This window comes from Zootoca vivipara, chromosome 10 (assembly GCF_965207765.1).
Source record: "Zootoca vivipara chromosome 10, rZooViv2.hap1.1, whole genome shotgun sequence".
NCBI classification, from domain to species: domain Eukaryota; kingdom Metazoa; phylum Chordata; class Lepidosauria; order Squamata; family Lacertidae; genus Zootoca; species Zootoca vivipara.
In genome coordinates, this window is record NC_142593.1 from 840,307 (window position 1) to 865,866 (window position 25,560).

At 41.5% G+C, this 25,560-nt stretch overlaps 2 protein-coding genes across 5 annotated transcripts in view; both read left to right on the forward strand.

The window, feature by feature from the left end:
• The window catches only part of KLF9 (KLF transcription factor 9), a 619,671-nt gene that overhangs the window by 325,098 nt on the left and 269,013 nt on the right, over positions 1 to 25,560 (forward strand). The gene's annotated exons all lie outside the window — the stretch shown is intronic.
• APBA1 (amyloid beta precursor protein binding family A member 1) overlaps positions 1 to 25,560 on the forward strand; it is a 74,926-nt gene that overhangs the window by 48,227 nt on the left and 1,139 nt on the right. The window contains exons 3-13 of one of the 4 annotated variants that reach the window (XM_035099645.3): positions 5,774 to 5,875; positions 8,557 to 8,596; positions 13,648 to 13,793; positions 16,128 to 16,160; positions 17,342 to 17,428; positions 17,991 to 18,023; positions 18,115 to 18,300; positions 19,629 to 19,808; positions 20,604 to 20,816; positions 23,210 to 23,329; positions 25,034 to 25,174. In XM_035099645.3, coding sequence (XP_034955536.2) covers positions 5,774 to 5,875; positions 8,557 to 8,596; positions 13,648 to 13,793; positions 16,128 to 16,160; positions 17,342 to 17,428; positions 17,991 to 18,023; positions 18,115 to 18,300; positions 19,629 to 19,808; positions 20,604 to 20,816; positions 23,210 to 23,329; positions 25,034 to 25,174 — 1,281 coding nt within the window. The remainder of the gene's footprint in view (positions 1 to 5,773; positions 5,876 to 8,556; positions 8,597 to 13,647; positions 13,794 to 16,127; positions 16,161 to 17,341; positions 17,429 to 17,990; positions 18,024 to 18,114; positions 18,301 to 19,628; positions 19,809 to 20,603; positions 20,817 to 23,209; positions 23,330 to 25,033; positions 25,175 to 25,560) is intronic. The other 3 variants (XM_035099648.3, XM_035099649.3, XM_035099650.3) reach the window with 3 other exon arrangements.

Below are 25,560 nucleotides of genomic sequence, written 5' to 3' on the forward strand. Positions count from 1 at the left end.
AGACTTGAGTACCGTATATTACTTTGTATTCTGCTGGGGTTTTTTGGAGTCTCAAAATATACTAAACTGTTGATGAAGGCAGAAGCCAGCTAGTCTTTGTGCTTCAGCCTGTACTAGGGTTACTATCTCTAGGGAGTTCTTATTTTGCAGAGTCATTTGCCTGGTTGCACGCATGCTTCGTAGATATAAGCTCGCAGGCTTCATCCCCATCATTTTCTATTAGGGTATTTGATAAGAGGGATGGGTTGAGAAAGATATTTTCTCAATCAACAGAGATTTTAAAAATCCTGCACTTTTGGATTGATACTGGAAATGAAAGTCAGCAAGGCTTTGGGCATCGCTATGCAAAAGAAGTGGGGAAAGCGGGTGCCTTGCTCTTCCTGTCCCGTCTCGTCCCCCCAATCTCCCTGCTATCCAGAAAGGAGGCTTAAAACTCCCAATGCAAGGAGAGGACAAAACATTTTCCACAAGGAAAGATGCAGGAATTGCCTTTCATATGAGATAGAAATAGGGTGTGACAGTGCAAGACCTTTTCAGGTCTGGTTTCCCCCACAGCCACATCCCACGTGAAGCTGCTTTTGATTTTCAGCTGTAGTGGACAGTAAGATTGAAGTTCTGTTTAACTTGCAGCATAATTTCTGAGATACTTTTATAGATTAAGTTGCTCCCAAATGGTGGAGGTTTTGAGTATATTTGCTAACCTAGGCAAATATATTCAGGCTTTGGTTAGAATTTTAAAAATCCTTTTCTATTCCACATGAATAGCCAAGGGCAGCCTTCATAATAAACCATAGTAGCAAAAATATAAAAGTAATGGAAACAAGTAGGCCATCGCAAACTTAGTACATTGTTCAACTTCTCTAACTTGATGCATGATGGTGATGTTTTGGAGAAAAAAGAATAGCTTGCAGCTTCTAATATTCTCAGAGGAGGAGAATTTCTCTTAGCAAAAGTTTAGAAACCACTAGCTTAAAGAAAGGGTCTTAATTCAGAGCACTTCATGGTTTCCCCCAAAGAAGTGTTTTTTGACAATTGTGAGTTGACTCAATAAAGGTCTCCTTTCCCAACTTTGCATGTCCATCACATGCAATGCTTTTTTATTTACCCCAAATGCCTCATGCTCAGTGGTGCAGAAGGACAGTTTGTGACAGCTCCTCCCTGGCTTGCAATCCGCAGACTTTGTGGATTTTGTTATGTATTGAAGTCACTTTACTGTATATAGTTTTCCCTCAGGTCCGAGGCAGTTGTTTTAGGAGGGAACTTTAGGAGGGAATTTTGATTGATGTTTTGTTACATTGTTTGAACCAGCCTCTATAAAAGCAGGCTGGCTCAGCAATGCAGTTCAGTTGTGTCCTGACTCAAATAAAGAGCTGTTTGGAGAATCGCTGTGTTGTCTGCTGCTCACCCACAACTTAACACATTTGTTTTCATGATGTTTAGTAAATGAAGCACATGGATGGTCTGGTTTTGCAAGTGGAGTGTAACATTTCTGAGGAACACATTTCTCTTTTCTGCCTCCCTTGGGGGTAATATCCTTTGTTTTCTTTTCGCTTGCCTTGGGGTCCACAGGTTTCCCTTGTTCTCCGCCTGGAGCTGTCCAGCTTTGCAGAGCCTCAGTTTTTCCACAGCAGCGCTCATCTATCATTAACGAAGGGAATAAATAGCAAAGGCGCTTTGAATAATGGAGCAGCTTTCAGGTGCTGCAGGAGCCTGAAATGATGTCACCAGCAATGCAGATGGGATGATGCTGTGCCTGACATTTGCTCAGCCAAAGTTTTAGAGCTGCTCTTTGGAGCACAGATGGAATTCCATTGGACCTTTGGTTGATAGAATTTACTTCCAAAATTATGCAGTGGCCCAAGTAATTTTCATTTTTTTTACATGCTTGAATACTTGAATACTTAGACTTTTGCTGACTAAGATACCATTGTTAAAAAAAGGGGGGGGGATATATTTTTTACAAATAACCATGAAAGGCTTGATTCAGAATTCTGTGGAGTTGTATGTGTGCATTGCATGTAAGACCGAGATGTCAAATACATATATATCCGTTCATAGAATTCAGAATCAAGTAATATATGGAAAGATAAAATGTATGTTCACTATTTTCCTACTTGCACCAAGTCCTCATGGCCTGTTCACCAGAATGGAAAAGTGAAGTAGACTCGAGTGCAAGAAGCTCCCAGCCTTTAAATGGAAACCTGAAAAAAGAAGACCTGGTCTTGAATGCTGGGACATAGCTAGGAGGAAGATGCATATTGTAAAAGATCTGAAGGGTAGCTTTAGGGTTTCCATAATTTTTTATTTTTATACATATAAAGCTTTATCAGAAGCCCAGTTTAATCAAATACCAGGGTTGGACATACAAACAAAGGAACATTTATACTATAGACAATTCATTCTAACTTTGCAAAGAATGCAAGAAGGGGGAAAAGGAAATACTATGACTATGCCTCCTAAGGGCCTCCACTAGCCAGGAGAAGACAAAAATGGGGACTTTCTCACTGCAGGGACTAAAGAACCCTTATTCTTATTCTTAGTCTGATCTACTCCAAAGGCCCAGGGCTTGTAATAACTTAAGCTTTAAATCTGCTTGAAAAACTGAATTCTATCACATTTGCCAGTAAGCCTGAGCCATGGTAGCACTTTGTCCTCGTGGCTATTCCATAATCAGTTGCATTTACTGGTATTCAGATGAAATGTCTAGGATCAGGCTGTACATTGGGTTGGATCTAGACTTAATCAAGCTTTGAGTAAACTCTTGGAAACAATGAGACTCTCTAGTCATTATTAACTTCAGGTCCAATTGACTTCAATATTTTCAATGAAATTATTGTATGTTTAATAATTATGCTTTACTTTCAGTTATAAACTCCCCCCCCGGGGGGGGGGAAATTCCATAACTATTATAGCTCTTAACTTCAGCTTGCTGTTTAAAAAAATATTTGTACTTTAACCACCTAACATTGTACATTAATATCATTTATTACTTATTCAGAAGATACCAATAGTACTGCAATTCTGCTGGAAATTTATGTCTTCAAGGCAATAAATGAGAGGAATACCGGTAGCTGCTTGCTAAGGGAGAATGACCTTGTTATGTATGGGTGTTTGACAACCATTCAGTATCAAATAAGGTTAATCTACATAGATAGGGTACTAGCAACATCTCTTGTTACAGGCTCCAATTTCAAGTTCCAGGCACATAACACCACTGGAAAAAGTAATTTGGTGGCACTTTATTGTTAGCAATTAGCAGACAACTCTGAAGTTGAGAAGAACAGCAGCAAAATCAAAATGGAGAATTTTTGGATGTCTAATGCTGAGTATTTTAGGAGAATGGTAAGTGAATTGTAGCAAGAGAGTATTTGTCAATTTAGGATTTTGTTTACTTGCCCCCTGAAGGTGTTCTGTCTGCACAATTCCAAACTTTTAATAACGTTAATGTTGTGTTGCTCTGACATTTCTATGTGTGGGTGATGTAGGAGCATCCATGATCTTCTTGGATATTTTCTTTTGAAATTTGGATCTGTCCTGGTGTTTTGGTTCTTACCATAACAACAATTATGATAGGAAAAATAGAATATTTTTGAATTTTTAAAGTTATGAACAATAACTATATTCAAGTGGTGCTTAATATTCATTTTTCTGATGCAAAGGTTGCAATGTACAAAAGACATTGCAGTAGAAATCCAAGCAACATAGTTGTGAAGAATACAGTCATACCTCGACATCCAAACGATTCGACTTCCGAAGGTTTCGACTTCCGAAGTTGACAACCCCGGAAGTCTTTTCGCCGCGCGCACCGCATGTGCGTTTTCTGCACCTGCGCATAGCGGTGCATGTGGTCGGCGCATGCACAGAAGCGCGAAAGCACGTTTCGCGCATGCGCAAAAGTGGCACTTCATCTGAAGACTTCGACTTACGAAGACGGCCGCGAAACAGATCGTCTTCGTAACTCGAGGTATCGCTGTACAGCCTTTATTACTGATGCTTCTATAATATTGTGAATGATACAGAAGAGTAGAAATTAATTCTCAAAAATTAAACTGTGCCGCTGTGGTGTAGTTTTTAAAATAGTTGTAGGTTGTAGAGAACTGCTATTTGTGAGATTTGTAAGTGACTGTGGAGGGTGAGTTTGCTTTTCACAATGTGTAACCACATTTATTTTGTCCCGTTGTCACTTCTGGTTAGTCGCTGCAAGCTTATGGAGTGATACAGATCTCTTCAGCGCACTCTCCTCCTGCTTTTCTTTTAGCAAGGAGACTATAATAGAAAGAAGGCATTGGACATGGGAGGGGAACTTTATTCCATTTTTCTGAAAATGCAGTGTTTGGTGGGAGGGGAGGAAAGACTCTTCTCATCCTGTATTTAGAGGTCGGCAGACAAGGCCTGAGCTCCGAAGATGTCTTGTGTGAGCAGGCTCATGTCAGCCATCCTTCAACCTCCTGGAACAGCTGGGGCAGCACAGAGGCCTGTGGCAGCGCTGGTGCTGGTTAGCCTGGAAATCCCCATGACTTCAGCAGAGCTCTTTTGAATCAAGCCCTGGAAGTTTTGAGAGTGGGTTCAAGGGGCTTCTCTCCATCTCCAATAAGTGCTTGGTTTCCCCTCACTTACTATTTCATTGCGCATATAATCCGTTTTTCCTCTGAATTGTTCCCAAGTGGCTTTGTGTTCCCTTCCAAGAATCCTTTGGGCTCTTGGCACACAGACAGTGTAAGAAATGTGTGCACCGTTGACTGTGGGGTGAGAGGGACACAAGACAAAGGGGAAAGAGGAGAAGTGCTGCATCCTTGAAAACTTGGGACTCTGCATGGTAAATGAAATAAGAACAGAGTTGGTTTGATTTGTCACCTGCAAATGTAATTTCTATTGTTTTATTGATATTTGTAAGCTGCTGTCTGAGTTCTTTCCCCCAACCAAAGAGCAAGATAAAAAGGCTTTAAATACTAATAAGTAACAATTTTCAAAAATCTTTCTCTGCTTCCATACTTCTGATTAACACTCAGCACTGCACCCCATAGTCACCTTTGACGGGACTTAAGCGTCCACAGGGTCCTTTCCTTTTTTTACCCTTTACTTCTGATTCCATTGTATAAACTTTGCTAGAACTCAGTTTTGCATTACATGGTTGTCCTCATATTTTCAATGGACTCTGTAAGCTTGGCTTTCTGATTTTACTTTCTATTGAACTTGTCCAGAAATAAGATTTAAAGAAACTAAAGATATCCAGACACAAAAGTGCTGTTTATACAAACAGCCTTATAAACAGCTTTTTTTCAGGCATGGCTTTGGAGGGTTTTAATGTCTGGATTTGTTGTTGCAGCAGTCATGGGCTTTAATATAATTTGCTGCTTAATTACATATTTATCAGCAAATATTAAGCCAAAACTCACTACAGGGGACTTGATTTTAAAATGCGCAGACCTGAAAACCATATATCCCACTTCTTACTAATGTACTTTTTTCCTAATGTACTTTCTAATGTACAGTTTTCTTGCATCCAGTCTTTTAACCATATCTGCAGGTTTTTTTTCAAATTAGTGGTTCAACAATAATTTTATTATTTACATTTATGCAGACTTAAAATTAATAGGACTTGCTTATAAGAAAATATAAATCTGAATATAATTCCATGAAATGCTGCATGTTTAATTTTGCTGGAGTTCTTATTTGCCTTGAACCCTTTGCCCAGTCCTCAATCTCAAAGCAACAAATACCATTTATTGTTCTGTCAGCATTTTATTTCATTGTGTATCTTTTCTATGTCTAGTCTCCATCTCCTGATTCATCTTCCCCACGAGGTGCTGAATCATCAGGTCTGCAGCATCACCAAGATGTCGGTGGAACAGCAGAAACCCCCACCAAGAAGGAGGTAGAGTACAGTACAGGTCTTTTTAAAAGCAGTAGTTTTACTGAAAATGTTCCCCATATTTAGGACTCCTTAATTGTGTTCTGTGCATTAAACAATCTTTTAAAAAATGATTTATTTATGGTATGCAATAAGCTTTTTAGATTAGGCTGCAGTCTGCAATACATGTATTCACCAGTAAATTCAAATCCAATCTGATTTAGGAATGCAGCTTTTATTAGGTAGAGTTAGGTTTGGTACAGTGGTATCTCGACTTACAAACGACTCGACAACCAAATTTTTCGACTTACGAATGGGGGTAATGGCTGCACACTTACAAATGTCTCGACATCCGGAAAAAACCCGCGGCGGTTTTAGATAGGGATTTTCCGACTTACAAATTTTTAGGTAGGGTTGCTTCGACTTACAAATTTTTTCCGTTTCCAATGCATTCCTTTGGGAAATCGTGTTTCCAATGGCATTTTTCGACTTACGAATTTTTCGACCTACGAAGGTGCCTTCGGAACGGATTAAATTCGTAACTCGAGGCACCACTGTAGACCATAGCTGTCAAGTTTTCCATTTTCTCATGAGGAAGCCTATTCAGCATAAGGGAATTTCTCTTAAAAAAGGGAGAACTTGGCAGCTATGCTGTAGACTGAAGATCTTATAAGCACTGCTGGAATCACTGATAACTATTCCTAAATTTAGTATATTAGAAATATTCCTACAGTTCTTTTTAAACAAACAGCAGCACCTTCCTCAGGGGAGAAATGAGAATTGCCACAACACTTTCCAAATGTCTTTCCACAAAGCAGAGTCCAATTTCCGTAGTACTACAATTCGCTGCCCGAAGACATGCATGTTACTTTACTTTGAAATGCTTTGTCCTAATAGGTTAACAGTAGAATTCTTTATAGTATTGTCTGCTTACTAGTAATATTTGATGTGGGGTTTTTTGAGGGTGGGGGTGGTCCTTGGGCATCTTTTTAAAGAGCACATAAGATGTACTCCTTAAAGGCAGCAGTGATACTGCTTCCTTGGAATTCACCTTGCACTAGACTTTCTAGCTACGCAAAGTCACAACTGAATCATTTCTGCTTCACCTGCCTGGACACACTATAGAGACACGAACCCCAGGAATATCTCTTCTAAAAGTGGAAATGCAGGTGTCCCATCCTCAGGCTCAGTTGACCAAGATGTTAAAGTTGGAATACTTCCCTCTCAAAATTTCCAGGCATTTGGACATATTTGCTCTTTTCCTGAAATTTGAAGGATATGTTAGAAAGTGTCAGCCAAACCTAACAGCTACCCGGTATATTCTGAATAACTGCACACAGTAAATCTATCCATTTGGGGAAATAGCTTTTTTAAGAATAATTTTTAATTTAAAAATACCAATCACAGTTTTTCAGGGCAGGCTGACACTTAGCGTGTTAAGCAATGTGCCAGTATGAAGTTACTCTCAGAATGTATCCTCTACCTCTCTCCTCCTTTCTTCAGCCCTTTAGTGAGATATGGAATGTTTTGCTTCTGCACAGATTTTTTTTTGTATAAAGCCAAATGCCTAAATGGAGGGAGTATCAGTCAAGAGATTACACAAATGTATTTGTAACAAATATTTGTTCTGAAGGATAATAGATATTTTTAAAAACTACTCTCTCTGAAAGAAGGAATCAAGATTTATAGTAATAATGGTAGCTATAATAATAGTAAAGCTTTTATATCAGTTAACTGAAGGCTGTGTATTTTATGCCACTAAGCTTTTCTCATAAATGCTCTTTGTTGTTCTACTGCTTTATTATCTCTGCCTACTTGAATGCAGAAGATAAACCACTTTAATCTGCTCATGGCAATTGGATGAATTATTTAAAAGGATCTTGGAGTCGGAGCATTGCAATAGAGCAAATGGCCGCAAAAGTCGGTTCCCTGGTGGAAATAGATGTCACAATCTCACCCCAGTACTTAATTTCCTCAAAGTGTCTTGTCAGCAAGAGGTCTTCAGTTATTTGGCAGTACTGTAATTGATACTTCTATCTGACATTTTTCTCTTTACTAGTTATTTTCTTGTTCCAAGATGCTGTTCTATAGGACCTAATCAAACTGTAGCTTCAGATAAGTTTTATTGTATTTTATGAATTTTAAACATTTGCTGTATTTACTTGGAAGTAAGTCCCATTGTGTTCAGTGGGGCTTCCTTCTTTGTGTGTTTAGGGATTGCTTGTGTTCAATCAAAGTGGATTAATTCTTACCTTAAAACTACCGGTTTATCTAAACTTCAGCAATGAGCGAGATTACTAAGAAGTTCTTTCACATGAATGGACCTATAAATGTAAGCCTAAGACCCTTAACACATTGCCAGAGTCTAGAGTTCTTTAGTTTTTTGTCACTGTTTCTGTTCATGACATGATAAATGTTTGTGACATCTTTGGAACTTTAAAAATCTGTCATTCATACCGGTAGGAAAGGCAGCCTGGAAATACTTTATTGATGGTAATGGTCTAGACTACACTCTAGGATAACTTCTTAATAATTAACCGATCCTTTGAAATATGTATACATATTTCTTACTAGGCTATCCACAGAGATCGGGTAACAACTGTCAGTGTGTGATGAATAACTTTGTCAGTTCTGCATGAAAGGCTTTTTAATGCATACCTCAGCATGCTTAGCTTAGTTTGATATCCTGTTTCTCTTAATTACAGTCAAGAAAAAGCTTGGCTTCTTTCCCAACCTATGTTGAAGGTAAGCTATCAAAATCTCTCTCTCTCTCTCTCTCTCTCTCTCTCTCTCTCTCTCTCTCTCTCTCTCTCTCTCTCTCGTTTCAAAAACCTTTTCATATACAGTAAGTGCAATGTGAGGTAAGAACAGGTGTTAATCAATTCACACAATCTGTTTAGTAACTTTCTCAAGTGCTTGTTCTTCAGGGCCGGGTTATGGGATGAAGGGCCTCCACTGCTTTTGCCAGCACTTCTTGGAGAGGCTTCATCACCATAGAAGCAAAACTTGCAAGTTGAAGAAAGACAACAACCCAGGCACATGAGGGAGAAGGTTCTAGCGCAGCTTGTTCCTTTTGTCCCTACTGCAGTCACAATCTGGATCTCTCCCTACGCACTGCAACTGATATTTGCCTCAGGAGAAAAGCCCTCATTGATGTCTGTCTGGAAGACAATGATAATTCAGAGTCCTCCATGTAGGGACAATGGCATGGGCAAAGCCTGGGGCTTCTATTTAGTAAAGAAAAAGCCTTGAGGGCCAAGGTCAGACTCATGTCTACCTTGGTCCATGTGGGCCTCCTCTTTTGAGCCTTGCATTGGGCTCAGCTTCTCGCTGCCTCCAGGCCAGATTCAGCTTGCATCCCCTGGGCAGCTTTTCAGTCACGGAAGGGCATTCAATTCAGTGAGGGCATCTGCTAATGGAAGACAAGGTGAGAGCCACCTTTTGCCAATTCCCTCCTCTTCCGCTCCCCGCTGCAAGCTTCCTGTACCACCTTCAACATTCCACCCTGTTTTGAAGGGCTCCCAACTCTCTGGAATCAATTGTTTTGCTGTGCTGGAAACTGCAAGGAAGGAGGGGAAATAAGCAAAAATGGCACCTTGTCCCTCCCATTCGCAGATGCCTCCACTGGGAGCCCTTCCGGAAGTGCCAGGACACCACTTGGATTTGGGGTCAATACATCCAGTTTGCTAACATGCTTGTGTTGGTGCACTATGTCCAACATGGATTGGGGCCTAAAAGCATTTTCAGTATTAATAATCACAATTAAAACTAATAGTGGCAATAATGTTGTCTGCATGCTTTTGACTATATGCTCGATTCTGTCCAAATGTCTTATGCGAACAAGCTCTCTGGGAGCTTTTATATGCCCATGTTAATGGTCACCTGAATATTAACCTTCAGTTGCACAACCAGTAACCAGTAAACTACTTAATGAGTACGTAAATCTGTATTTTGTTTAACCAAAGGTTGGCTAACATTTGGCCCTCCAAATATTGCTCCCACCTTCCCTGGCTCTTGGCCATGCTGATTGGGGTTGATGGAACTTGATGTCCAACAACAGGTTAGCCCACCCCTGGTTTAGCTACATTAAAAGAACTTAGGAGAGGGTACCTGGGTCTTCCCCCACCCTAAAAACCCTGTGAGGTAGGTTAAGCGGAGAGTGTCTGCCCCTGGTGTGAGATTCTTGGCTTAGTGGAGGTTGGATCTGGGTCTTCCCAGTCTTAGTCCAACACTGTGCAATTCTGACTTTTGTTCAGAACATTATTCTTTATATTCCGATGTCTCTACTATCGCCAGAAAATATATCCCCTGTACATTAAATTGGCTTAGATTGCAGACCTGTAAGTCACTGTTGGTCTGTTGGTCTGAGTCGAAGCAAAATAAAAAGATTCCTTCAGTAGCACCTTAAAGACCAACTAAGTTTTTATTTTGGTATGAGCTTTCGTGTGCATGCACACTTCGGATCTGATGAAGTGTGCATGCACACGAAAGCTCATACCAAAATAAAGACCTGTAAGTCCTTAGCAATAATTAAATCCCATTAAACCCACTGGAAACATTGATAGTATTGGACTAAGTTATGGACTATTTATAATTGTGTGCATGCAGCTGAATTGGTTAACGGATTGCATCATTAAAATGTTTTATAGAATACTAATTTGGTTATGGTTGTTGTTTTTCAGTTGAGTGTTTTGTCTCGAACCCCACAAATTCTTCTTGCATTGAGGAATTATCTATTACACACTATATGCTTTTACATTTTTCAGCATAAATAATTTTTTAAAGATTTTTTGCTGGATTTGTAGCTGGTTAACTGACAGAACTCAAAGAGTACTCATTAATGGTTCCTCGCCATCCTGAGAAAAAGTGACAAGTGGGGTGCTGCAGGGTTCTGTTCTGGGTCCGTTGTTCAATGCTTTTATAAATGACTTGGGTGAAGGAATTGAGGGGATCCTTGTCAAATTTGCAGATAATGCCAAACTGGGAGGGGTGGCTAATTCTGCAGAAGACAGAGTTAAAATTTAGCCCAAACTAACAAAATGAATTTCAGTAAGGCCTGAAATGTAAGGTTCTGCACTTGGACAGAAAGAATCAGATACACAAATACAGGATGGCGGACACCTGGCTTACTAGCCATACATGTGAAAAGGATATAGGGATTTTGATAGACCACGTGCTTTTCATGAGTCAGCAATGTGATGTAGCAGCAAAAAAACAAACGCTATTCTAGGCTGCATCAACAGAAGTATAGTGTCCAGATCAAGGGAAGTAATAGTCCCACTCTATTCTGTCTTGCTCAGACCACACCTAGAATACTGTGTCCAATTCTGGGCACCACAATTTCAGAAGGATGTTGACAAGCTGGAAGGTGTGTAGAGGAGGGCAACCAAGAGGATCAAGGGTCTGGAAACTAAGCCCTATGAGGAGCGCTTGAAGGAGCTGGGTATGTTTAGCCTGGAAAAGAGGAGACTGAGAGCAGATATGAGAGCTGCCTTCCACTATCCCAAGGGCTGTCACATAGAAGAGGGAACAAGCTTGTTTTCTCCTGCTCTGGAGGGTGCAGCTGGAATCAGTGGCTTCAAATTAAAAGAAAGGAGATTCCAACTAAACAGGAGGAATTTTCTGACTGTAAGAGCTGTTTGATAGTGGAACCATCTCCCTCGGGAAGTTGTGGACTCTCCTTCCTTGGGGGTTTTTAAGCAGAGGTTGGATGGCCATCTGTCATGGATGCTTCAGCTGAAATACCTGCATTGCAGGGGGGTGGACTAGATTACCCTTGGGTCCCTTCCAACTCTACAGTTCTATGATTCATACGATCTGAGCAAGGGCTTTGAACATTTAAAGCACAAACATGATTTACAATAAGCCAGGTTTCCAATTTGAATTCCTGCTTTCAAAGATGTCCTTGAGCCTCTCATTTGTTATGCTGAGCTTTTCCAAACCTGCTTTTTAGTTTTCAAAAGAAAAAAAAGTAGACTGCTTTAGAGTGCTCAACCTAATTGTAAATCTATTCTCAAAGAGAGAAGTTGCATTGTGTTTGAGATCACCTGGCTTGGAATGCTACAGCCAGAAAAGACTAGAATCCCAAACCTGCATGGGAGAGAACAATGCTAACATTTGTTTTCTCTTTTTGCACCTGTACTCTGGACTCACCTTCTTTGGAGGTCTTTAAGCAGAGGCTTGACAGCCATCTGTCAGGAATGCTTTGATGGTGTTTCCTGCTTGGCAGGGGGTTGGACTGGATGGCCCTTGTGGTCTCTTCCAACTCTCTGATTCTATGATTCTACTTCTGCACAACTTGTAACTTTGGGTTCTTATTGGCAGTGAATACAGAAGTCCCACAGTTATCTCTCTCTCACATGCATATCCTTTCTTTGGATTCTTGTCCTATTTGAGTTATAATGTTCCCCTCCCTCCTTCCTCTGGGGCCTGCGGATCAAGCTGCGTCGTTTGTTAGCCCAGACTGTTGTATTTTCTCTTCCCTGCACCAGGACAATAGGGCTGAGGTGAAATATTCTGTCCGATGGAGGGTATAAGTACACTGTGTTGCTGTAATGTGCAAAAGTGTATGTACTTTGTAGGAACAAGCCAGTTAATTTAACACAACAAACAAACCATCTGTCAAATAATTTAGGAGCTCATCATAGACTTGTAGTTAGTCCAGCTAAACTGAGTTAAGGCTAAGGTAGTTTTTTAACAGGTTATGGATACCTTTTAGGATCTCCTGAGTTGAGAGCTATTTGGTCTGAGAGTTGAGAGCTGCTGGAACTTGTAGGGAAGAAGTCCTTCTGCTAAGTGGAGCGAGAGCCAGTTAATATTGGTCCGTCCCCCAGCCAGTGTTCTACAAGGGTAACACCAAGTCTCCACTATATTTGGGGCAGGGTGTGGGTCTAGGTTAATGTTTTCTTTCTAGTATTGCCTTTGCTGGGTACATATCAGTGTCTAGCCTTCATTATTGCAGAGAAAACCTTGGAAAGATGCAGGTGATATCTGGGGAAAGGAGATATTGCTTCCACAAAGAAGCTGGGCAGAGCTTCCATTGGTAAAGCCACAATTGCTCAGCAATAGGTGCCTGCAGAGAAACCCAGCCTTTCTTGCCTCATTGACACTCCAAAAAGGCAACTGGATGCGTCTTCATCCTAGGAGAAATTTAGCTTCCCGTATGCTTCTGCACATGCACAGAAAGCAGCATTTGCAGCTGTGTGTCAAAAAAGGGAATCAGATTAGACTTTTTAAAAATCATGCACACCAGACCCCTCTCCTACCCAAAGCCCCTGAGCCAAGACTACACAACCCAGTTTCTCTTATTTCTCTTTCCCCACCAGCCACTCTTTTTAAAAAAAGCCAAATATATTGTTATAAGTAAGCTAATATATGGCAATTTATTTAATTTCCTTGTTGCACTGATTATGCTATTTTGCACATTTTTAGAAGCCTATCTGATGTTATATAACTCACTGAAGGTGGGGTTGGGGCCAAACCAGGGCTTTGTGCCTTTCTGACAAGGAAAGAGAAAAACCCATTGAGATTATTTTGCTTCAGGGTTAACTTTTGTTTCAACTGAATGAGCAAATGTAAGAGTCAGGTTGGATTATCAAGTGCTGTCTCTGTGACAGAGAGGCTGGTCGCTCTTTGTCTCTTCTCATTGTATCTGATCTTTTGCTATCATGATGAATTTCAGCCAGTCCAAAGCTGTGTTTGCAGCCTTTGCTTCTGGCACCAGAAGTGGTGTGTTCTCTCTCTTTCCCATTAGCAGCATAATTTTGCTCAGTAATTCAATTTTTTCCATCCTGTAGTTCCTGGACCCTGTGATCCTGAAGATTTAATTGATGGAATCATATTTGCTGCCAATTACCTTGGCTCTACTCAGCTTCTTTCGGACAAAACTCCATCAAAGAATGTGAGAATGATGCAGGCTCAGGAAGCTGTGAGCCGAATCAAGGTGAGGAATCTTTCTTGTTGTCTGTCTCTATGGAAGAGTCAAAGCTAAATCTAGGAATGATGCCTAAACCCCCTTCTGAAATGTACTCTTAGTGGTAATTTGTGTTTGGACCCCAAAATTTGCCGGGTCATTTTTTCATATAAAATAAGTTGCTTTCATGCTCTGCGGGTGACATCCTACAGCAGTGGATGTTATTACATAATCCTTATAATCTGAACAAAAGGGGTCTCTGGAGGGAATTAATATTTCTGCCCTTATTCTAGACACAGGTTATCCAGCCCATCCACAGTGTACAGAAATGCAAGTGTTCAGCCCTGTAGGCCCACCGTGTCCCAATACTTTGGAGAGGCCCATGGGGGGTGCAGTGGGTTGGAGGGTGAGGAAAGGATGGTTTGGAGACTGAATACATTGTCTTGCTGTTTTAACATATATTGCATTGTGATCAAGCCCAAGAAAAATGCTCACACGAACATGATGACCATGGAATGGGCATTGAGGATTTACCATGCAGGGAGGGGGGGAAATACTGATATACAGTAGTTGCTAAGTTGAATCTATTCTGCCTTTTCAAAAATGTGCTGGTAAGATTGAAGAAGTTTTAAATGGCATTTTGTGTATTTTCTGGTAGATATCTGACATAAACACAGAATTTATAAGAAGTATAGATATGTATAGTATATTTTGTATTTTAAAAATGTATTTTAATAGTATTTTAAATCAGTGACTTTGCGCTGTTATCCAGCACAAACTGCCGGAACTGTTGTCTTTGTACTGGTGTCAGTACCTAACTAAGAGCACTGCTCCCCCTGTGCCTCAGCCCCCTGGCACATGGAGTGGCTGGGGAGTCCTTGGTGGTTCTGGTCCCTTAGTCTTTAACCACCTTCACAGCAAGGGTGCTGCCACCCTTCCTCTCTCGCACAGCAGTGGTGGGCAGGAACAATACTGGGGTCAGGAGGGGGTCACTGCGTCAGCTTGGGTCATTGGGATTGTTCAATCTTCTGCTTGGTACCTCAGAATGGTCATTCCCCAAAGGACTGTGTGTCTCTAGAGCACAGCATGGAAGGGACACAACAGAAATACTTCTATCTAGATGCACATAGTTGTGTTCTTTCTAGGCATCTGTAAAATCACCACTCCTAGATTATACCTCAGCTCCACACTTGGGGCTTTCTGTGTTTACCATTTGTAGCAGTAGAGTTGCTGAGATTTTCTTGGTTTTTTGGCATGCATTCACATGTTATCATTGTTCAGTTAGTATTCTGAAATAATGTACCCCCCCCCAAAAAAAAATCCCTGCCACACAAACAAACAAAAATCATTTTTTGTGAAAGATATGGAATGAGTTCTCAATATTTTTGTTTGTGTGGCACCTAAAGAAACACGATCCCAGTTTCTGTGTGGAGGGTTGATGGGCATGGTTTGGAAGACAGCCGCTTTGTGCCACGTCCCTCTGATCAGTTTTGTGTCAAAACATCTCCTCTTTGTAGGCCCAAATGGCTGCTAGCCATTCATACATAATACCTGGAATCCTAGACACTTGGTCTTGGTCGTAGGGATCCTCCATATGGTGTGATCCTTTAGTATATACACATTGAAGACCCAGTATAGGAGTTAACAGAGGCACACAATTTCCTAGCAGTGCTGCTCATCTTGCCATCAGGAAGCTATGGGGGCTCAGGAGCTCATCTACCTGTGGCCAAAGGTCAGTTGCCCAAAGGCTGCTTTAAAGTTGCAGTTGCCAAGTGGAGGTGGCTTGCAACATCCTCTGCAGGAGAACTACTCTCTGTGTGTAGAGCAGGTGGCAACCTGAAGGGCGGGCATCTGTTTCTCCTTGGATCTACATGGCAAACTGTCTGGCCGAGGATGTTTTCAAGCAGCCTCCACAAAAATAAGACTCATTTGTTTATATTGAGTTCTAGTAACATGTTTAGGATTGGATGGAGTTTAGCTAAATTGGAGTGTCGGGGCTGGATTGCTTTTCTCTTGTGGATTGAAGAAATGATGTTTCATTTCTTAACAGCAACAGCTGAATTTGCACTTTAGCAGAATTATTCCTCTCTCAACAGTACAATTCTCCTCTAAGGCAGCTAGTCTATTTTTCCTTCTTTTTTTAAGTTACTGGGTAAAATGTTTTCCTTTTTTGGTCTGTCTGCCTTCCTCTCTCGACTAGTGTCTATGTACAGGGTTATTTTATAAAAATTTACTTTTCTGTGTGAAATTTGAATTATGAAGCAGAACTTAATTTGGCTAGATGGCAGTCATGGTCCTGACTTGGAGTCTCTGAAAATACCTCTCTAACTATTCTCCTGTCTCTGTTTATTACATGCTAAGCAGATGGCCCAGAAATTAGCCAAAAGCAGAAAGAAGGTGCAGTACAAACTCATCAGCTTGATGTTTTTTTGTTTTTTGTTTTGTTTTGCATTTATTACTTTTGATTTTCACATTTTATTTTTAAAAATTCTGTATCCAGCAAACCTTTTCTTACAATTTGTTTGAACCACCATATAAATTGACATTTTTCAAATAACCAGTAGCATGGTTTACTTTGTTGTTTACCATTAGCCATTTCATGTTAGTCGGGTAATGCAAAGTAGGGTAACGGAAAGGTTGAATTAAATGGAAAATAGGCTATCCCCAAAACTATCTTCCAACTATAGAGCTGACTGAGAAAGGTTTTTAATATATCAAATGGTATGGTTCTAAAACTGTGTTCGGAACGCATTAAATTCGTAAGTAGAGATACCACTGTATACAAAAGTTCCAAATTTTCCTAATGCAAAATTATGATTCAAATATAAAAAGGCTGCCATTGAGAAAAGGTCACTGTATATATGCTTGTCCATTTCTTCTCTATACCATCTTCCTTAACTCTGTTAAATAACCGCTCTGTAATGCAGAGCTAACCAACATAGTGCACCCCAGACCTGGTTGGGCTTCACCTTCCATCCTGCCTGACCATCGGCTGTGTTGGCTGGCAGGTCTTATGGGAGTTGGACTCCCATAACATCTTGAGGGCACCATGTTGACTACTCCTGCTCTAATAGAGGGGATTATAGAGTTCGGTCAAGGACAGTCTTGCAACATTTAGGAAGTTAACAATCAAGACAAATACCAGAGGTTTGTGTATACTCAGTCTCTCCTTGAACCCACTAAGCAACTCTTAATCACTTCATAGGCTCAGGCATCACAGTACTTTCTTTCTACGTGTGGGAAAGAGGAGGAGGGATATGTGCAAGAGCGCAAGTCTAGAGAAAAATGCTTGAAGGAACAGGGATAATAGGCAAGAGATTTGTAGGGAATTAACACTTTTGTGCACAGTACTGACTTGAGCTCGTAACTCACATTTCGTACCCCTATGGACAGCTTCCATACCTCAATGCTTACATTAAATGCTTCTGCTATCTAAATGCTACATGTTGCATTGCTCTTCTGATGACTGTGTCCTAAGGCTTTTTAAAAGTGTGATCTAACACAGTTCTGTTCAAGGATTCTTCACAAATGCTTTTTTTGTTGTTGCTGCTGCTGATTAACTCTGACCTTAATTGCAGGCCCCTGAAGGTGAATCTCAGCCCATGACAGAAGTTGACCTCTTCATCTCAACGCAGAGGATAAAAGTGCTGAATGCAGACACTCAGGTACAGCAAATACCCATCAAAATAAGACAGTGTTGTTGCCTCATTGATTCATCACCCATATACTGTATTGTATTTATTTCCATTTGTTCCTTTTATTAGCCTGAAGAGGTAACATGGTTTAGATCATTTATTAGGGGGTGAAGTGAGGCAGAAATATCATTGCACTCCAAATGTTTTATAAAAGGAGCTATCAACATGGTTTTGTTTTGTTTTTGTCATTCATTTCACAAAGGTTATTTCTCCACCTTTATGACCTAAATATTTTTGCAGATGCTTACTCTAAGAAAGGTCAAAAATTAAAGTTATGCCAAGAAATGTCAGTTTGACAAGGAAGAATAAAATGCCTTCTAGCATTTTAGGTTTAAATAAGTACAGTATTATGGGGGAGGGAGCATATGAAAGTTAATAGGGCTACAAATATAACTCAAAAGAACTGCTAGATTGCTGTAGTCCAAAATCAGACAAGCTTATGCTTTCTGCAAAGAGGGATAGATATCCTGACCTCATACTGCTGCAATTCGAGATCTTGCAAGTGGGAACTTCTACTGTTCTTTGCTTTTAGGAGGTGATGAAAATTCCCTTTAATGTGGAAAACGTAAGTGTTTGTGTGCACTGAATGCCAATGTTTTTTAAATTCTTATGTGTTAGTGCTGAAGAACACTAACGGAAGGGTTTGTCTTCTCTAGGAAACTATGATGGATCACCCGCTGAGGACCATTTCCTACATTGCAGATATTGGGAATATAGTCGTCTTGATGGCTCGCAGGCGAATGCCAAGATCTAATTCCCAGGATAATGTGGAGGCATCTCATCCCTCCCAGGATGGGAAGAGACAGTATAAAATGATCTGCCATGTCTTTGAATCTGAGGATGTAAGGAGCTTTATTGTTTCTGCATTGAAAATGAGCAAAGAGTTGTTCCTCTCACTTTCAAATGCAACCACAACTGATCACACTGCAAGAGAAGGCCCTCCTTCAGTCATCTGGGGTGGGGGCAGGGACTGAGGCCTGGAATGATATGGGTTGAGATGGAAACAATGACTACAGAGGAAGAGAGCAAAGAGAGGGAGAATTCTTTCAGGACAGGCAGTCATTATGGTGCCCTCCAGATGTTGGTAGACCATTTACTCCCATCACCCCTGACCGTTGGCCATGATGGCTGGGGCTGAAGTTATAGTCCATGACAGGGGTCAGCAAACTTTTTGATCAGGGGGCCAGTCACCTGTCCCTCTGACAGCTATATTTAGAAAAATATAAATACCTGCAAGCTGTCTCAGGAGCGCATCTCAACACCGCCCACTCACCTGTGTTGTTGACGAGCAGCAGCCGCTCCATTGGCCCTGCCCCGTGGAGCCCCCAGGCGGCGTTCACCACATGCTGTGGCCCATCATCTGAGGCCAGGTCGGTGGGCAAGCCGCGCACGCATGCAGCTCGCCCTCCAGCGCTGCAACCGAGCTCGCCACCAACAGTAGCGCCGAGTCGGGAGCCAGGCACAGGGCCAGCAGGTGCGCCAAGCTCCAGATGAAGCCCTGTGACATGCCTGTCATGATGCCCATGGAGCGGCCCAGGCCCCCCGCCCACCCACCACCCTCTCTGTCCACAGCCAATCGTGGAAGTCAGTCCCTGCGAGGCGTCCTCAGCTTCTTTTCAAGGAAACACCGCGCCGGTTCAGCTCAGCGCAGGGACTGACTGAACGGGCGGCAGGGTCCATAGGCCAGATTTACGAGCCTGGTGGGCCGCATCCGGCCCCCGGGCCATAGTTCGCCACCCCCCGGTCCATGACATTTGGAAGGCACCATCTAGACTACTATTGGGGTATGAGTTGGTGAGAATAAGAACTGGTGAGAATACACAGCAGACCCAGAAGCACAAATTGCAAGTATGACCCAAATTGGGAACTATCTTTTTCTCTTATACAGTGATGTACTTGAGGAGACCCTAAGCGAGGAACAAGAGGCTAATTTTTATGAGACTGCTGTCCATTTGCTGAGGGCTCTCACAATATTTTGCCCAGCTTATGGCCCTTAGTGAGCCAAATGATTCAGCAACCACTAATTATAATAAAAAAGAATCACTTTGATGTGTTCTGTAGTTGCATCATTTTTAAAGCTTTCCCAGCTTCCACTTGATTTTGTGAACTAATTTGGTGTGTCTGATTTTGTTCCTGTTTCATTCCCCCTCCCCTTTGGCAACTGCTACAGGCACAGCTAATTGCACAGTCCATAGGTCAGGCATTTAGTGTGGCCTACCAGGAATTCTTGAGGGCCAATGGGATAAATCCAGAAGACCTGAGCCAGAAGGAATACAGTGACCTGCTCAACACCCAAGACATGTACAATGATGACCTGATCCACTTCTCAAAGTCTGAAAATTGCAAAGATGTATGTACCCATTCTAATAACAAAGCCATTGAGCTAATAACCCCCTGAGCAACCCAATTCTAGTAACAATTATACAGCTATTAGAGTTCCTCAAGAATGACTTCTGTCCCTGCTCTCCACTCGTGGGATATTAGCAGCCAGTCTTTCCTCCTCTCACACCCCGCTTTTCTATATTTTTAGGATAGTGCTAAATTTATCAAGATTGAATTGATTACCATCTGCCATGTATTTTTTTTAAAAGAAACAGCTTTCACATATTTGGCCTGCTGTGTTAATGCAGTCAGAATTTTCACTTATGTCAGGCATCCCCACACTTCAGCCCTCCAGATGTTTTGGACTACAATTCCCATCATTCCTGACCACTGGTCCTGTTAGCTAGGGATCATGGGAGTTGTAGGCCAAAATATCTGGAGGGCCGCAGTTTGGGGATGCCTGACTTATGTAGTTGTAACACGGGGTTGCAAGAGCTCGTTTCAAAAAAACTGTTTGAAGCTGGCTTGAGAGATACAATGCTAATCTCTTTGTAGAAAAAGAACTTTGTGAAGATGTAATTCGTAGTCATTTAAACCCACAATAATAATCCTGCTGAGTTCCTTTGCTTTATTCCACTCTACTATTGCACAGATAATGTTATACATCTTTTTTATTGATGTAAATCTTCCAGATGCCCTTCATTGATTTAGTTGCAATAGAGAAGCAAAGTGTGTGTGCTTGAAGGCAGTTTCATTTATTCTGTAGGTTTCATACAGGAGAAAGGTTTCAGGTGGTTCTCGTTTTTTTGTTCTCCTAATTCAGGTTTTCATTGAGAAGCAGAAGGGAGAAATTCTGGGTGTAGTAATTGTGGAGTCCGGATGGGGATCCATCTTGCCTACTGTTATCATTGCAAATATGATGCATGGAGGACCAGCTGAGAAATCGGGGAAGCTGAACATTGGGGACCAAATCATGTCCATCAACGGGACCAGTTTGGTTGGCCTACCACTCTCTACCTGTCAGAGTATCATAAAGGTACAGAAAATAGACTTAGTCTCGAAAGGGCTCCTGTCTGTGTGTGTAGCAGGGAAGAAGGCTGTTGGCTCCTTGGCAGGTTAAAGTGGGATGATGCTTCGGTGTGGTCACACGTGGAAAGCCTTGCACTATGAAAGCCAATGGGATTCACAAGCTGTTAAGATGATGACATTCTAGAGCAGGCATGTCAAACCTGCGGCCCTCCAGATGTTTTGGACTACAATTCCCATCTTCCCCAACCACTGGTCCTGCTAGCTAGGGATCATGGGAGTTGTAGGCCAAAACATCTGGAGGGCCGCAGGTTTGACATGCCTGTTCTAGAGCATGAAGCTCTAGACATTCTAGAGCAGAGGAGCCTGTGTGCAAAAGGGTGTTGTGACCAATTAATGCATAGGCATTAGCTGTTAGTTTCCATCCAGATGGAAAATACCTTCTGCATTTGGGATCGCCAGTCCCCGTTAAGGGGTACCATGGACCAGGTATTTTACATGTTAATCCAATCTGCTTTCCGGTCCATACATGTCAATCATTTTTCTCACACCACCCAGTACCAACTATAGCTGTCATCAAAATGAAATATATGAACTCGTAGACTTTTTTTAAAAACAAAAGCACAATGTGCCAAGGGGCACTTGCTAGAAGCTCAGCTGGCCTTTTCTGATTCCTTGGGACATATTCTGACTGGGAAGGCAAAGGGGTGGGCATATGCAACACAGCTGATGTTTGGGTCTGGATTGTCTGGTGCTTTTCTGTGTATAAATAAAGCAAACCAACCGTCCCAAATGTGGAAGCTATAAAACAGAATGAAAATCTCTCGCAACCTTGTGTGTCTTTGCACACCAGATGGCTGCTGAATAGCCTTTTCTTCCTGTCAGTGTTGTAGTTTTATTTACTTTCTCGTCTTCCCACATCTATGTGCATGTATCTTTGCTTGATTAACAACAGAGATTGGATGGCCATCTCTCCTGGGTGTTTTAGCTGAGATTCCTACATTGCAGAGGGTGGACTAGATGACTCGTGGGGTCCTTTCCAGCTCTACAGTTCTGTGAAATGAAGTGGCTCAAAGTATTTCCAATTTTTCCTAAGTGCTCTTGGAGGCACTCCTGTGTGGCTGAATCTCTTTCCACTGCAGCAATTTTTCTTGGATGAAGTTGTGTAGCTACACTTTAATGTGTAGGTAGTGCAACTCGCACAGCACATTGGCGATAAATATTCACACAGTTGTTCAAAACTAAGTATACACCATTTATCAAATTTGTGAGAAACAGAAAATTACTTACAAAGTGCCATAAAAACTTACAAGCTACCTAAAATAAAGTGAACTTGCAATATCAGATTTTACTAGGTTCTTATAAATTCTTGAGGAAAATAAATATAAGACACTGTCTTTTTTTCGAGGAAACACGGTATCTACAAGGAATCAAATTTGAGTTCTTTGATTCGAAATGTGAAACCTATAATGAGAGAATGTGTATATCTATCTATCTATCTATCTATCTATCTATCTATCTATCTATCATCTATCTATCTATATCTATCTATCTATCTACTGTATCTGTAATCGAACAGGGCTACCTTGCTAAGCTATTCAGTCTTTATGCTTAAGCCAAGAAATTCTCTCTTCATTGATATCCAAGTACAAAATTATGAATTTTTGCATCAAATTTGATTCCTTGTAGATAGTGGGAGGGTGTATATTTACTTTGTATTTAATTGAACACCTAGAAGTGTATTATGTTAATTCTAATAAGAGTCCGTTTGGATTATTATCAGTTAGTATTAGTGGATGCATCAATGGCTTGAGACTACTGAAGCCCAGGAAACTCTGCTCAGGGAGTGTGCTATCCACCAACCCCAACAAATCGGCCCCACTGGGGGTGAAACAGCAGGCTCTCGACTGCATGGACTGCTAGGGCAAAACGGGGATAGAGCGCTGGAACCCTGTCTTCTTTATAACTTCATCAGCACCTCACAGCTACCGGGAACAACGTTGAACGTACCTTTTTCTTGAATCTTCTTGAACTTATTTAAAAACAAAAAACTGAGTCAAGAATTTATAAGAACCTAGTAAAATCTGATATTGCAAGTTCACTTTAAGTTTTCATGGCACTTTGTAAGTAATTCTCTCACCAATTTGATAAATGGTGTAAACTTATTTTTGAACAACTGTGTGAATATTTGTCGCCAACACTTTATTGTGTGGCTACTCTTTGCATTAGTTATCATTTTACATTCAAGTTCTGTAACATGAGCTTGTATTTCTGCTGTGCATGTTTTTAAATTGTGATGATGGAGCAAATGGTACCGTAGTGCACATCAAGTTGATCTAAAGTGTAATGTTCCTTCACAAATTAAGATTAATTTAAAATTTTGTTTGACATATTGTTTTTAAGGGGTTGAAAAACCAGGCTAGAGTTAAGCTGAATATAGTCAGATGCCCTCCAGTAACTACTGTCCTTATCAGAAGACCAGACCTCAGATATCAACTTGGCTTCAGTGTTCAGAATGGCATTGTAAGTAGCATTTGACATCCTTAACTGTTTATAAACCTAGCTCTAGCTCTAATGATATTCTCTTTAATAAAAAAGGAAGTTGATTTCAAAAGCACTTAATTTTTTTAAATTATTGAATTTTAGCCAAAGCATTATTATCTGCATAAACATTAAGGACCCGATAGTTGAGCAAATGAATAAAGGAGTGTCTCCACCCCCATCATTCAGCTCCAAAGGTCTTCCAGCGGTTCCCTCACTGCAAGAAGCAAAGTTACAGGGAAACAGGAACCTTCTCGGTAGTGGCGCCCGCCGTGTGGAACACCCACCCTTCAAATTTCAGGATCACACTTCAAAATGACCTTAACAGATTAGACAACTGGACCAAAGCAAACAAGATGAATTTTAACAGGGAGAAATGTAAGGTACTACACTTGGGCAAAAAAAAATCCACAAATACAGGATGGGAGACACCTGGCTTGAGAGCAGTACATGTGAAAAGGATCTAGGAGTCTTGGTAGACCACAAACTTGACATGAGTCAACAATGTGATGCAGCAACTAAAAAAACCAATGCAATTCTGGGCTGCATCAAGAGGAGTATAGCATCTAGATCAAGGGGAGTAATAGTACCACTGTATTCTGCTCTGGTCAAACCTCACCTGGAGTACTGTGTCCAGTTCTGGGCACCACAGTTCAAGAAGGATACTGACAAGCTGGAACGTGTCCAGAGGGCAACCAAAATAGTCAAAGGCCTGGAAACAATGCCTTATGAGGAACGACTTAGGGAGCTGGGTATGCTTAGCCTGGAGAAGAGAAGGTTAAGGGGTGATATGATAGCCATATTCAAATATATAAAAAGGATGTCATATAGAAGAGGGAGAAAGGTTGTTTTCTGCTGCTCCAGAGAAGCGGACACGGAGCAATGGATTCAAGCTACAGTACAAGAAAGAAGATTCCACCTAAACATTAGGAAGAACTTCCTGACAGTAAGAGCTGTTCGACAGTGGAATTTGTTGCCAAGGAGTGTGGTGGAGTCTCCTTCTTTGGAGGTCTTTAAGCAGAGGCTTGACAGCCCTCTGTCAAGAATGCTTTGATGGTGTTTCCTGCTTTGCAGGGGGTTGGACTGGATGGCCCTTGTGGTCTCTTCCAATTATAATTCTATGATCTATGATCAAATCTCAAGCAGATAAAGAGCTACGTAACTTTTAGAAGACATCTGAAGGGAGCCCTGTATTGGGAATTTTTAATGTTTGCTGTTTTATTATATTTTATATATTCTGTAAGCCGCTGGTGCAAGACAAAGCGGCAGCCATAGAAAACCTCGTCTTGCGAGGCAACCTCCGATCGCAAAAACCTATTCGTATAGCGGAAAATTCATCTAACAGGGCATTCGTCTAGCAAGGCACCACTGTACCTGGAGGAGCATCTCCACCCCAATCGTTCAGCCCAGACACTGAGGTCCAGTGCCGAGGGCCTTCTGGCAGTTCCCTCACTGCGAGAAGCAAAGTTACAGGGAACCAGGCAGAGGGCCTTCTCGGTGGTGGCGCCCACCCTGTCAGATGTCAAGGAAATAAACAACTACCTGACTTTTAGAAGACATCTGAAGGCAGCCCTGTTTAGGGATGTTTTTAATGTCTGATGTGTGAACTCAATGCAGCGCCTGCCATTTGACGGTTTCAGGGCCTCACATGGTGTGCTGTCATTCTTTTGCATCTTGTCTTTCCAGATCTGTAGCCTTATGCGAGGAGGCATTGCAGAGCGAGGAGGCGTACGAGTGGGTCACCGAATCATTGAAATAAATGGGCAAAGTGTTGTAGCAACACCTCATGAAAAGATTGTTCACATTCTCTCAAACGCTGTTGGTGAGGTAGGACCTGGCAATTTTCAATCCCCCGTCTAGGCCATTTTGCCACCAAAGAAGATGGCAGGTGTGGGTAGGTCAGCCCTTCCTGCTGTGTGTGGCTTTCTACTGAGACTAAGGCTTTCTCAGGAAGTACGTTGAATGGCCATGAGTCTAGTTGTACAAACATTTACCTCTGTATGTTTTCTTTTTTCCTTCCAGCAACTTGGGGCTTATCCTCACATCAAATTGTTTAGATAGGTTGGCCTAAGGGGTAAGGCAGCTTCTGGGCATTGGGCTCAGGTCCATTTTGTTGTTGTATTAAAGATGGAAGGAGATGAATGGAAGGAGATTTTGCTTCGACTCAGACCAACACGGCTACCTACCTGTAACTAGGATTTTTTCCTTTTGCA